Genomic DNA, 14,555 nt, shown 5'->3' on the forward strand with positions numbered 1-14,555 from the left:
AGTGGCAGGGTTTATCAGTGCTGATAAGGGTCGAGCTGGCACTGCCAAGGTTAGAGTGAACGGGGCAAGTTCCAAATCAATAGCTGCAATGATGGCTCAGGGACAGCAATGGCTGCAGATGACTCCCCACTGTCCTGTCTTTCTGTGCTGTCACCTGCACAGGGCTGCAGAACACTTCTTTGAATACAGGGCATTAAAATGGTACTGCCCCTCTGCAGCACACACCCTGCCAAGAACTATGTAGTCCCATTCCCCATGTTCATCACAGCTGCCCTCTCAGCATCCAGAATTTTTTTCCCATTGCTTGGCCATATCAATTTTATCACCCTCCCTCATCCTTTGAAAATCAGTTGTACTCAAGCCCCCTTTCAAAACTCACTCAGACTGGATAAAATGGAGGTGATGTGAGTATCAACATTGCTGCAAGGGGAAATGCTGGGCTGGCAGTGTAAGGAAGGGCTACCTTACACTGGTGAGTTTCAGGGGCAAGGATGTTCCCAGGGCCTCTAAAGCAGGTGGGGCAGGCAGACAAGCAGGAGTGAGGATACTGCTTTGGGCGTTGGCACAGAGGGCCAGTGGGACCCACCAAGCGTTGGGGAGGACTGGCAGCTTGTGGAAGGGAAGAGCATTTCTTTTTACGAGAAATTCACTTTTGCAGAGACACCCAGGGATACAGAGCTGGGATGCGCGTAGAAAAATGGTTTATAACTTTGATAAGGGACAGACAAGCGCAGGACCACCTGCAATAAGTCTGGGGGCTGTGCTACAGTCTGGCACAATGTTTATTTTCTCTTTGCTCTTGCAAAGGATGCAGAAGGCATGTGAAATCCCGTACATCATGTAATTCTTCCTTGTCGCGAGATGCGCCAGCAGCCAGCTTGGAAATGCTCAGTCCCAGCTAGGGAGGGTACGACGATCAGGGGGCTATTGTGGAGACCCCCTGCTCTGCTGCGCTGCCCTCTCCGCACGGTGCTGTGCCGGTCCGCTCCCAGGCGGCGCGCTGGGAACGCGCTGTCCCCGGTGTTCCCGGCTCGCGTGTCCCACGGCGCGACAGTTGCCTGGAAACCGCCTCCGGCTGACACCATCGCCGCCCCAGATTCAGCCAGCCCCGCGTTCCCCAGCCTTCTGCTGGCAACATGGCCGGGGAGAGCCGGGGCAAGCGAGGAGGAGGAGAGCCTTCCAGCCCGGCTGGCGAGCTCGAAGCCCCGCAGAAGGAGCTAGTGGAGGGGAGCAGATGGCTTCCCTGCGTGGAGGAACACAGCGTCCTGCTCCGGGAAGTTTGCTGAATTCAGTCCGCACACACGTTTCAGACGGAAGGCCCCTAGGAGGGGCTGTAGCTGGAACATAGGATCATTAGGTCATGGCTCAGAAAAACAGCAACCAACCAGCCAAAACACCAACTCCCTGTACTAACTGATCGCATCAAAGGAGCTGGGCTCGGCTCCCGGAGCAGGGCCACAGGTTTCATTAATCCAGAACCAGCCCTGAAGAGAAGGAGACCTCCTCATTCCAGTGCCCCAAACCAGCTCCAAACTGGGCTGGAGGGGACAGAAACGTCCTTCTCATGTCCTGGAGTCAGATGAGCATAGGGATCCTATGGGCTGAAGCCACCCTACTGACTGTTAGTCCCATTCCCAGATAATGAAACTTGCAATCCTGCCTCCTCACCCTGATTTAGCATCCCATTGCAAAGCAAAGGCAGGGGGGTTAGGTGAGGCATTTGCCACCCTTAGACTTGAATGCTGGCATTAAATATTAACCAAAAGATTTTTCAGCGAGTCAGACGTGAGCCTGCAGCAATGGAGAAGAGCTGGAGACCTTCAAAGTCTGCCCTGATCACCTGACTTGTTGCCATGACATCATCATAGAGACAGGGCTGAATTTGCACCTCTTTCTTCTCATCACCCCCCTCCAGCTCTTCCTCCATCTTCCCAGCAGGTTCAAGTCACCCTTGGGGCAGAGGAGGAGCCCAACATCCGAGGACATTTTCACTGCTGGCTCCAAATCGGGACTCATCGGCAGCTGATAATGATGTTCCCATCTCCCCTCAGCAGGGAGGGATGAAGTCATGAGGCACAGCCTCTGAGCCGCTAGCGCAGCTTTAGGGGACGGGTGGATAGGAAGAGTCATTTTGGCTGCCACCCATCCATCACCCTGCGTTTTCCATCTCATTTTCTACATCTGACTCAGCCTGATGCTTTGACAGGAAATGGCAGCAATATGCAGGGGGGCAAGAAATGAGAGGGAAACAATAGCAAGCAAACTGTTGCCAGCTTTCCCAGATTTCCACTGAAAATCCATAAGGAAAAAATCCTCCAGCAACTGAGAGCAGTTTTATAGTAAAAAGTAGAGAGGCTTTAGAGGCTCCAAAGCCTCATAGAATCATAGGGTTGGAAGGGACCTTTGGAGGTCACCCAGTCCAAAGTCCTTGCAATGACCAGGGGCACTTTGAACTAGATTGTATTGCTCAGAGCCTCATCCCTGAATGCTTCCAGGGGTTGGGCACCCATCACCTCTCTAGGCAACCTGTTCCAGTGTTTCATCACCCCCATTCTAAAAGACTTCTTCCCTTCCCTATATCCAATCTAGAACAAACCTCTTTTAGTTTACAACCTCTAACCCTTGTCCTATCACAACAGGCCCTGCCAAAAAGTCCCTCTCCAGCTTTCCTGTTGACATCCTTTAGGTCCTGGTATAAGGGCTCTCCAGAGCCTTCTCCAGGCTGAACAACTCCAACCCTCTCAGCCTGTCTTCATCACAAAGGTTCTTCAGCCCCCTGATCATCTTCGTGGCCTCCTTTGGACTGGATCCAGCAGGTTCATCAGCCACAGAGGGGTCTCTTGTGGGAAAACACAGGACAAGGTTCCATCTCTGATCCATAGAACTTACTCCTGTGAAAATTACAGGTATGCCCAAAGATGTTCCAGCTCCACAACAAAAGGAGGGTGAAAGTCTTTTTTCTAACACACAGGGGCCAGCAAAGCATGGCTCAATGTGGAACAGGCAGGAAAATGGATCTGATTGAACACTTGCCTCAGGGCTGGAGCTCTGACACACAGCCACATTTTGGGAAGCTGAGGCTCGTGCTTTCAGGTACAATGCCAATGACAAGAATGCAAATCAGCTAACAAGGGTTTGCCTCAAGGTGACTTCCTGTAGGAAAGCTGTTACCTTTATGAATAAAAATAGCCTGCCACTGTCCTGTGAGCCACCTTGCATTTACCTGGTGAGAATGGCAGTGTGGGAGCTGACTTGCTGCACATTCACACCTAGCTCACCTCAATTTCTTTGCACACTCAGGCTTTGAGAAGGCTGGGGAGCACTCACCCTTCCCTTGTTGCCAATGCAGGTCACGGAGACATCAGCTTTGATCAGCTGGTGGCCAAGAAGATAAACAGGCAGCAAGTCCAAGAGACTGTGTGCTGATGTCAGCAGCTCCCTGTGGTCATCTGCAGGTCACCACGACCCTGCAGAGATGCCCATGACCAGTGTGCCTGTGCATAAGCACAGAGCAGTTAATTATTCATTAGCGTGAAAGACGCACAATTAAAGTGATCGTGGTATGGCTGAAGGGATCATCCCACTCCAGCATGGGGCATTTCAAAGACTTTACCTATTGATCTGGATTTAGAAGAGACGGAAAGTTGCAGAAGAGGAAATAATCTTTTCCACCTGCCAGCTGTTGAAAGTGTTGTCAATAGCACTATCTTCACATAAAAGCAGCCAGCTGGAGAGACAGAGCAACTGCACAATGAGAGAGCTCAGAGGATTTGGGCTGTTTCACACAGCACAGCAATCCCGATCATGGGGCAGGAATCTTGGTACCAACCTATCCTGGCCCAGCACAAGCACAGATGGTCCAAATTTGAAATAATTCTTAGTTGTCTTCATATTACTCCAGTTCCTGGCTCCCTGACACAATGAAATTGAGAAAGGACATCTCTAGCATAACACTTGAGGTTCAGAAAAAAGAACAAAAGGAATTTTAAGACCAGGTTGATCGACCACAGCATTAATGCAGAAAGATCCTTCAGACTTAACTATGGACTAGAGATGTCAGCTGGCAACATTCTGAGGGGAAATCTGAAAATTAAGGAAGCTACAAAGACAGCTGCCTGTCAAACAGGACAGAGGGACATGGCCAGCAGCACCACGGGCCTGGCAATGCTCCTCACCATGGCGGCTTGCACTTCTAAAAGGAACTGAACAGGGAGGATGAGAGTCACGCAGGAAACCAGCAGGATGGAACTCTGTCACTGGCCTCTGCCTGTGCTACACCATGGCTTACTCATTTCCACGTTTCTTGAACTACTTTGCCTACAGAAATGCACGCAAAGACATTTTACCATTTTACTAAACTTTTATTGTAAAAACACAGTTCCCCAGGTTTTATAAATATGCCATACATGTAACATAGTTACGCTCATTCGATCCTCCAACACCGACAGCTTCCAAAAATGAAACAGGCTAAAAGAATGCAAGTCCAGAAAGACATGAGGCTTCTGATGACCAAGTTATATTTCACATGGAGCCTCCTTTCTCTGTCAGCCTCCAAACAAGATGCTGAAAGTACACAGCACTTGCAACGCCCCCAGGAACTGACAGGGAGGCATCTGAGCCTTAAAAAGAGCTCTCACCCACTCCCCAGGCATCGTCAGCCGCCTGTGTTTTCATGCTGTCTCAGTTGCTGTGGGTGAGAAAGGAGGGGGCAGTTTGCATAGCAACCTCCTACACCCCGGCAGCTCAGCTGTTGTACCCTCCCAAAACAGCAGGGAAGGGCAAGCTGGGACTGCTTCCCTGTGGCTCACACCTCCACAGACAGCCTGAAGGGAGGCCCTGGGTGCTGTCAGGTCTGAGCAGACATCTCAGAAGAAAGGAAGAATGTACAGGCAGCATCCAGAGAGGGGAAAGACAGGTGCTGGTCAGAGCCATACTGCATGGTAGTTGAGAAAGCAGAGAGGAAAACTATGTGGAATAAAGGGGAGTTTAAAAAAACACAAGGCTAGATGGCACCTCCTTGCTTTTGCTTTCCCCTGCTAGTGCTGCTGTGCAGTGTGTTGTGAGATTACCTATTCCTCACTTCCCTCCTGCTCCAGCTCAAACACCAAGGAAAGAGCCAGACAGATGAGAAATCCCACCAGCAAGGACAGGACAGTTTAGCAAGATTATACACACACACACACGCACCAACTTTAAGTATCCCACAGAACTGTTACGTCAGTATGAAAAAAAGAAGTCTTGACATTTAAGTATTAAAAATAAAGCCCCACCTCCAGATCATACAAAACTTGTCAAAAGCAGGAAGAAATCTCTTGTATTGAAGCAAGTCTGGGACCTGGCCAGGGGTCAGGAGCACTTCCAGACGCACACGGCCAGGCTGCCACCAAAGAACATGTACAGCAGGTTCTTCACCTCGTGAGTGATCTCAAAGCCAAAACCTTCCCCAATCACCACATGCCAGGAGGACCCAAATTTCTTGTCCATGGTCTCTTTGATCATCTTGGCAGCACTCTGGAGAATGTTAAGGAAGACAGCATAGGGTGAGACAAAGCAACCAGAGAGGTTTTATGCAAACATCCCCCTAATCTTCTCCTCCCTTTAAGACTACTCATGCCATGGGCAACAGCTATAGCAGCTGCACTGTAAGTCTTGGGAGCTCCCCAGAGGTAAACCCAGGGGTAGAACTGGTCTCAGCAGCCTCCAGCCCAGCAGCTAGACCTGCATCACTTCTGTAGTTCACACAGTCTGAAGCAAGAGCTCTGCTGGAGTTATACTGGTTGCGGTGACCATGAGAGCAGATTCAGGTCACTGAGCAGCAGCTATTTTTACAAGAGTCCATTTTTTTTTTCCTCCAGCTAATTACCAAAACACTGAAAGTAGGCTGGCTTTTAAAAGGCTTGCTTCTCCCAGATCACACCCTGCTTGATCCTAAAAAAGGCGAGGGGAAAATTTTTCAGTGACAGGCGGTGCCCTGCCCATGAAGCAAGGTATGTATTCCCTTGACTGTTGGTCCTAAAGCCAAGAAGGAATACTTAACAGACTTCCATGTACTCATCCCCAAAACAAGAGACTCCAAGCAGTTCTGAACCAAGCCCCCAGGACACAGGGCATTTTATGAACAGAGTGGAAGCATGTCCCAGGAAGGCAGGATAAGCAAGGAGGCAAGGTCTGGGAGCCAGCACCACTACCAATCTCTGCAAAGTGCTATTCTAGATCTTGCAGAGCAAGGGAACTGAATCTGAGATCTAGCCAAGCTCTTTGCCTGCTTCTACCCCAGCTCAGTGCTGAGAGTAACAGGATGCCAGGACCTGACTCTGCTCTGCCCTACACCGCCATCCCTGCTCCTGCAGCACCAGCAGGGTGGCCCTTCTGGGAGGTGGCTGGTACCTCGTTGTTGGTGGCATGCTTCTCACACGCCGTGACACACAGCTCCATGGTCTCCACGCGCATCTCCTCCGGCATGTCCGAGTGCTGCCAGGGGCAATCAGACAGACAGACAGCTGAGCACAGCAATCAGAGCTGCACACACCACAGCAGTAACTGCTCTAACTTCTGCACTGACTCTATCAGGGGCTGAGATGGAGTAAACCTGAAAAGGTTTATTGCACTAAGTGAACCATTCCTCCAGGCAGTGAGGAATTTTTCTCGACCTACATGAAAATTAGCACTGTGTAAGCACAGCTTAAAGAAGGAAATCAAGACATTTGCTATAAGATAAAGGGGAAGCACACTAACACTGTTTCCACCACAGTCCTTAATTATTGCTATATGAGTAACAAAGAAATCTAAATTACACAGCCTTTTCTGCTGCTGCTATCTGGCTGGCTAGCAAGATCTTTTGCTCCAGCTTCTCCAGGACAAAAAGCAAGCTGCATCCAAAACACAAAAGAGGGCTCCAAAGGCAGTGTGCTCTTAATCTGTTTGATGGATCACTTTGCCCCAGGCTTCCTCTGGCTGTCATGGGGAACACTGGAGCTATTAGATTTGCCCAGGAGAGATCAAGGACAGGGAGAAAGCAGCAGTGACAACCAGGATCTCTCCACAGCACCAGCACTACATGTTCTCACAGTAGCTACGCAGCAGGAGAAGGACAGTTAGAATGAAGACAGATTTTCACATCTCTGACACTGGTAAATGTGCAATCCATCCCCCTCCATACCCTAATCAGAGGAAAAGTGTGAAGCCTTTTATAATCAGCCTCGTCCTTTTTTTCCTCCTCAACTTCTTCCATGGTCCTTCCACAGAGACTCCAGGAAGGGGCAGAGGGGCTACCTGGAGTTCAGCAAAGTGCTGTGGTACGGCCAGCTGAGAGGAACCGGGCTCTGTGTTCCTCTCTTCAGCAGGAGGAGTCGCTTCTTGGCCTAGAGGACACTGCTTCAACAAAAACAAACATGGGCAAGAGACAGATGGCTTTCAATTAAAACACAAGGCAAATGAAACTGTTACGAGAACATCATGGTATCTCACTCATTTGCCATTTCCTCAACAGCACCTTCACACCCCCCTGAGAGTCTCAGCTCACAGACCATTAATGCAAACAAATTATTAAACTGTATCTTTTTCCATAAGTGAGGAGCACAGCACTTCCCAGAAGCACCAGTGGAGCTTGAGGGAAGAGATGAGCCAAGGTACAGCTTTCAGGGGAGGACAAGAGAACAACTTATCAGCTGCTACCACTCTTGATTAATTCCAAAAGGGTTTCCCAGGACACTCTTATCTGCAGTAGTTTCAAACTGCAAACGACAAGAGGAGTACGAGTATTTTAGGCACAGAATCTGCACACTCTTCTGGACGGAAATGTTTAACAGGAACATCTCGGTCTCGTTTGTGCACTTGCTCCTCAGATCGCGGAGCATGTGTCAGCTGGGGAGGGCCATATGGGAAAACTCTGGACGTGCCTCAGGGCCTCATTACCAGCCCGCCTCCCCCCGGGCAACGCAGAGGCACAGCACTGACCGACAGACTCAGAGCCTTTCACCGCCGTCCCCCCTCTGGCTCTTTCCCCCACAACAAAGCATCTTCCTCTCCTACCCAGGGGAGCCAGGGTGAGCTGATATTAAAGGAAAAGGAAACCAGCACGGTGCCAGGCGACACACCAATCACGTATGCCACATACACAGAGCTGTTGGCTAAAGCACGGAGTCAGACCAACACCGTGGCACCCAAACCCCGACCTCCGCCGGACAGACCCCTCGCCCGCTCGCCCGGCGCCACTCCCGGGAGCCCCTTCAATACCCACCCCCAGCCCGGGGCGTGCCCGCGGCCACAGTCCGAGGGTGCGAGGCAGCGGAACGCGGCCCTAGCGGACCGCAGGCCCGAAGCGGCCCCGCCGCCCTCGTCCCGGCGTAGGCAGAGCTGGGCCAGCGGCCCCGAGCGGGCCCGCGGAGCTGCGGCGCGGCCTCACCTGCGCGGCCGCCGCGGCCCAGCGCCGTTGCTAAGGAAGGGCCGCGCTTGTCATAGCAACCGGCGCGGGAAGTCCCGCCCCCTCGGCCTCCATTGGACGGGCTGTGCCGTTCGGCGCGTCTGATTGGCTGTTCCCCTGGCGGCCGCCGCGCGGGGCCTTGGGGCGCTGGCGGCAGTGAGGTGGCCGCGGAGCGCCTGTGCTGTGCCGCGCCCCCGGGCCCCCGCTGGCGTGTGGCAGTTTCGTGGTTTTCTGGCTTAAAACCCCTGAGGGACCTAGTTCTAGGTATTTTTTCTTTTAAAAAACTAGGATAAATATAAGAACAAGGAGCGATTTGGGGCAATTTTGGGGTTTTTGTTTTTAACCACAGAATCAGGTTAGGAAGCCCTCTGAGATCATGGAGTCCAGCCTGTGACCGAACACTGCCATGTCAGCCACACCACGGCACTGAGTGCCACCTCCAGCCTTTCCTTAAACACCGCCAGCGACGGAGGAGGCTCCACCACCTCCCTGAGCAGCCCATTCCCATGTCTAATCACGTTCTGTGAAAAAATTCCTGCCAATGTCCAGCCCGAACCTCCCTGGTTGTGACTGTGTCCTCTTGTCCTGTGTGGTTGCTTGGAGAAGAGGCTGACCCCACTTGGCCACAGCCTCCTTCAGGGAGCTGGGGAGTGATCAGGTGCCTGAGCCTCCCCCTCCTCCAGGCTGAGCAACCCCAGCTCTCTCAGCTGCTCCTCACGGGATTTGTGCTCCAGACCATCGAGCAGCTCCCTTGCCTTCTCTGGCCATGCCCCAGCACCTCAAAGTCCTTCCTGAGCTGGGGGATCCAGAGCTGGACACAGTTCTCATTGTGTGGGAGTGGCAACAGCTCATGTTTGTATGTCAACAGGAGTGTAAAGAAGGAGAAAGTGATGCCATGGGGATGAATCATGAGTTTGCAAACAGCTCCTATAGCACCAGCTTCCATCCCCCACAGAGAAAATCGCCTCCCTCCCGCCCTCCATAGCTTTATGCTTGTATAATGTCTGTTTTGAGGTTTTTCTTGGCTCTGGGCTTGCTACAAAACCTTTGTTGTCTCTGCACCCTGCTAGCCAAACATGGGTTGCCTCTAAACCAGGCTTAAACAGTTTTCAGGGAGCTCCAGGGCTGCATTCGTCTGAAATTAACAAGGATGGAGAAGCAGCAAGCTCCAGGATAATACCAAGGGAAAGAACTTCTCCTGTGCAAAGCCCCAGCTGCTGGGTGTGATGCCTGGTTTTCCATCAGTGGCCATCCTTGTCTTGCAGAGTGGCTCACGGGTCTGACTTTTCATGTGGTGCTTGTGGCTGGTGTGTGCTTGAAACGTTCTTGCTGCTCGCTGCCTGCTGAAAGGAGAATTTGCTTTCCAGCTGTTTGAGAAGGAAAAGAGTGGGAGAGGAACAATCTGGGCACTCTCCTGCCCCTGCCAGCTCAGGAGTCCTCTTCCCTGCCTGTAGCACCAAGCTCTGCCCTGTGATCAGGGGAGAACAGCACCTTGTTAATCTCTTCCAGGTTCAGCAGTGAATCCGACCTCCTGGCTGTCCTTTGCCTGACAGAGCAGTGCTGGGGGCAGGGAAGCTGCCTTTGGGCTTGGGAAGACAAAGCTGCAGTGATCATTTATATTTTCCTTTTCTGTCACTGCTGGTGGTGACAAAAATGAAGTACTGCCTCTTGTGTCACTTGTTCTCCTACTATTCCTGCCTCCTGGGCTAATTCCTTCTCCTTCCTCTTTTGGGCCTCTTGCAACAGAGCTAAAATTGTCAAGAGACAGATAAAAGCTGGGAGATCATCATTTTTTCTTTTCAGACAAGATAATTAGGAAGAGAATCTCTGTGAGGAAGAAGATCTTTCCATCATCATTACTTTATCTCCAGGCAGCTACTCTAATCTCTCCAGGGACACAGCTCTTTCAAGCACCGTGTTCTCGCTGTGGTTTTTTTAATGCTTTAATCCCTGTGTAGTTCACCCACTTTTACTACCAAGCAGCAAGTGAGTGTGAGCTGGGGTGTTTGTGTGCGTGTGCAGGGCAGAGCACGCTTGCCTGAGTGATTCTGGGTTCAATTAAACCTGTTTTGGTTCTGGTCAGTGTGACCCCCAGGAGTGTTTCCCTCACGGAATGTGGGGACTGCTTGTGAGGGTTATTCATCAGTGGCTCCTAGGTGAGAAGCTAAAGGAAAATGGCCAAACAAAAACTGCACCGGGCCAAAGACAGGAAAATCCAATGTCTTTGTGACTGTGGTGAGTGATACAGTGGGGCTGCAAGACAGAGATGCCTCCTGAGGAAGGAGAGCGTTCTGCTGGCCTCCACCTACTGTGCCTTAACAAAATGTGAGCAGCTGGTTTCTGGAGCCCCAAGTGCAGGGATTCCACAGGCTGCCTCTCTATAACTGCAAGCCAGTGAGAGCCCTGTTGAGCCAGCAAAGGTTACATGTACTGCTCTTTTTGCTGCTGGCTCTGGTGGCACAGACAGCACGTCACCTGATCTTTAATTTCCAGTACTAGTGGACCAGGTACCCTTCTGTAGGTGAAAGCAAGTCCAGAGCAATGGTTCAATTCACCCCTGTGGGTCTGTAGGGAGGTGGAATTGTTGCTTTGCTCTGGCTGCTCATGCCTTATTTGCCACTAATCAGAGGTGGAAACTCTCTCATCCCTTTGTTTTCAGCAGCCATGGTGAAATGCATTGAAACAAAGTACCTTTACTTTTTACCTTCTGACATGAGGGTGTGTTGTACTCCTTAGCTGAGCACAGAAAAGTAACCGTTGGCTGCAAAATATACATATATGTAGTAAATGCACAGCCTCATGCTTTTTTTTAGTCATCTTCATTACCCAGACAGCAGGCTGACTCTTCACCAGGTGGAGTACATCCTTCTTTTCTTTCTTTTCTGACCTGCTTCTGGCCAGGTTTGGGGACTTCCCCATTGTCCCAGTGGGCACAGGCTCTGCCGTGCCCCAGCTCCTCTGTGTGGTGAAGCAGGGGGCTGGAGCTTGCTGTCCAGCCTGCCAGCACAGCCCAGGCACTGGGCACTGCTCCACAGCGCCTTGGGTGGCAACAGAGGGCCAAGGCTGGGGGCAGCTGCCCCAGGATGGGTGGGGGCAGCTCTCAGGAGGCCCTGTGGGAATGCTGAAGGCACATTTCTCTGGGATCAGAACCCCCAGCACGCTGAGCTGAGGGAAGGCAGAGATGGGGACGCCGGTGTGCAGGAATGGGTGGCAGCCTCTGTGCCAGAGGACAGGGCAGATTGCTTTGGGACAGCCTGATCCCCTGCTCTGCTGGAAAACACAGTGCCTCACGTGTTCCCGTAGCTACTAGCTCTAGTAAGGACAACTACTGTTAGTAAGGTCTGTTGCTGCAGCACTAGCAGCCGTGTGGGGGCTGTTCCTGTGCCAGATGCTCCGGAATTGTGGCGCATTCCCTGTGCGAGCACTGCACAAGTCTTAATGAGCCTTCCTGGCTCTGGGAGGGAGCAAGGGAGGCTCCCAGCAGGACAAGAGGTGAAAGGAGGCAATTAGGCAGCACCCCATTGCTGAGCAGGTAGTGGGGACTTTGGAAGTCACCTCCTGGGGACAAGTATTGGCTGGCTTGACCTCGTTTGAGGGCACCAGGAGGCTGACACACTGCAGGGAGCTGTGACATGCAAACTCAGCTGAGGTTGCAGGTATTGGGGAGCACAGGAGATCCCCAAAGCCCACTCTGAAGTGGGGGTCCAAGGATTGCCCATGTCCCTGGGAAGGCAGAACCTGCATGGCCAGTGGTGCCCTCTGGAAAGAGGGGCAGGGGCTGGAGGGGTTCATAAATGCCAGTATTATTTTCTTTCCAAACACAAAAGTTTTCAAACACCATCAGGCCTGAAGGTTTCCCATCGCCGTGTTCAATTTGGTCTTCTTCACTGCCTGACAAACCCCTTTGGGAGTGTGGGCTGGGTGGTATTGGAGTCTGGCTAAGCCCCTGGCTAGCAGAAAGCCCTGCAGCAGCGAGTTCTGCAGATTAGGAAAGGAAATGGCAGCTCCTTTCCTCTCCTTGCAGTGTGCTTACAGCCCTTGACAGGGAGATGGAGGCTAGCACGTGGGCAGCATCCATCACTCCTGCCTGTCTCCCACACCGTCTCCTCTTGTGCCAGCTCCTGCTGAGCTGCTGCAGCCCAGCTGTGCCCCTGCCCTGCACTGCCCAGCTCTTGGGTGCCCTCCTCCTTTCCTCCCTGTCCTGGATGACTGGGTACAACACAGCCAACCAGCTGAAGCATCTGCCTTCTCCACACCACTGTTAAATATTTCCTTCCTTACCCTCCTCTTTCCCCCAAGGCTGGCTTTGTTGTTCCTCATCTCTACTGTGCACAACATGTTGTTTTCCAGCCAGCTGCCCTTAGAGAGACACGGGGCTACTCCTGAGTGCTCCTGGTTAATTTAGAAGCAAGCAATATGTGTAAGTCATTGTAATTACTTCTTGCAGCCAGCAAAGCTATTGATTTGTCATCTCCTCTACCTTTTAAGCCCTGTTGCAGGTTTGCAGCTCTTGCAAGGCTCAGCTTACTGAAAAGAAATGGTCTCATCTTGCTCTCGTCCTCCTCAGACGGGTAAGAAGCAGACATTGCTTCCTGCAGAGAGCCAGGGCAGGATGGAAATCAAATATTTATTTCTGCTCTTCATTTGTGTCTCCCATCCAGTTTCTAATCTCTCCATAAATGCCTTTGTTTCCTGAAGAGCCTTATAGTGCAAGCATTTGCTGGAAGATTTTAAAAGGTTTGGGAAAATTCTACCAAGTTTTCCTGTGTACCCCCAGGTCTGCCTAACTGGCTGTGAAGCTCTGGGGGAGAGGAGCTCACCCTGCAGAAGCTCTGCCACTGGGATCCCCCCATTCTCCTGTTCCAGAAGCGACAGATCCACATCCTGGGGACATGCACATGGCTGGGATTAGGATCATGCCAGCATCATTTGGCAGAGATGAGGAAGCCAGCACTGAAGGCCCTGATCAAGCATCTCCTGGTGTCCCCTTTGTTCCTGCTTTTCTGGAGAGGATTTGCACACAGTTTCAACGTGGGCTGGGTTTCCGGGCTCTGGAGGAGATGGGTGTTTTGCCAATAGCCTACATCAGCGGCCAGGCTGTTTCCATCCTCGTTCATCCTCTCACATTTCTCCTGTCTTGGCCAGCAGCCCCAAGAGCCCTCTCACAGTGCTTCTGCAGTTTTGATAGCAGGGTGTTCTGGACCAGCTTCCCTCCCCCTTTAAACCTCTTTCTGAGTTTATGATCCCATCAGTGGTTTTTGACATTTCCTCCTCTAGAAAATGTTGCACTCCTTAATGATGCTGTGTTATTTGGCACACAAGCAGATGGCACCTGTTGAACCCTCTCCTCTTAGTGATGGGTGTGAGCCTCCAGCTCGGCAAGGCCCTTGAACCAGTGTTCCAGCTGAAGTACATGCTTTTTCTTCAAAACCAGCCCTCAGCTTTGTGAAGATGTGCTGAAGGTGAGAGTGCCAGCCTTTCTTTTATGGCATTAAACACCCTCCAGAAGGAGAAGTGGGGGAGACGGGGCAGCTCTGACTCAGAGAGGAGATCCCACCACCATGCCAGCAATGGGAAAACTCAGTCCTCTGGCTTCGTGCTCCATTTCCCCCAAATATTGGTGAAGCTGTGCCTTTTGTAGGAGGAGCAGGACCCACTGCAAAAGCACCATGCAGACCTGGTCATGAATTGTTCTACAACAGGAGCTCCAAGAGTCATGCCTGAACCATCTTGTGCCTAGCTAGGTCAGAAACTCATTACTGGTACTTAATTAGATTTACACTCAATATGAGTTCCTTGCTATCATGCTCTGACTTAGAGGCCAGGATCTCTCACTTGTTTCTGCTTCCCTCCATGGAGAGTGTTTCCCTCAGCCCTCATGCCCCACCAGCAGCAGCCTGTACCCCATACTGCTCTGCAGTGGGGTAGAGCAAAGGTGGCCAGACTGTGACACCATCCCCTGCCCCTCTGGGGCAACAGTACCAAACCCCTGTGCTGATATTCCTGTAATGCCAGCAGTGGGACCAGCCAGCTCCCTTCAGTGGTGCAACCCTAAGCACCCTGGGGAGGTCACCCCATCTTGGGCTGACCTGTCCCGTCCATCCCCCCAGCAACCTCGCACTCTGCAGGAGGC

General features: G+C 51.8%; 1 protein-coding gene across 3 annotated transcripts; it reads right to left on the reverse strand.

The window, feature by feature from the left end:
• Positions 1–4,340: 4,340 nt before the first annotated feature.
• On the reverse strand, positions 4,341–8,486 carry DNAL4 (dynein axonemal light chain 4). 3 transcript variants are annotated; one of them, XM_058023566.1, is made up of 4 exons: positions 8,405–8,486; positions 7,160–7,371; positions 6,388–6,471; positions 4,341–5,511 (listed from the first exon to the last, which is right to left on the reverse strand). In XM_058023566.1, exons 2-4 carry the CDS (start codon positions 7,229–7,231, stop codon positions 5,347–5,349), a joined length of 321 nt encoding a protein of 106 aa, XP_057879549.1. In that variant the 5' UTR covers positions 7,232–7,371; positions 8,405–8,486; the 3' UTR covers positions 4,341–5,346. The 3 variants fall into 3 exon arrangements, with proteins under 3 accessions (XP_057879549.1, XP_057879550.1, XP_057879548.1); XM_058023567.1 differs by having other exon boundaries at positions 7,160–7,374; positions 8,405–8,421; XM_058023565.1 differs by lacking the exon at positions 8,405–8,486 and adding an exon at positions 8,240–8,379.
• Positions 8,487–14,555: the final 6,069 nt, after the last annotated feature.

Source organism: Melospiza georgiana, chromosome 4 (genome assembly GCF_028018845.1).
Source record: "Melospiza georgiana isolate bMelGeo1 chromosome 4, bMelGeo1.pri, whole genome shotgun sequence".
Lineage (NCBI taxonomy): Eukaryota > Metazoa > Chordata > Aves > Passeriformes > Passerellidae > Melospiza > Melospiza georgiana.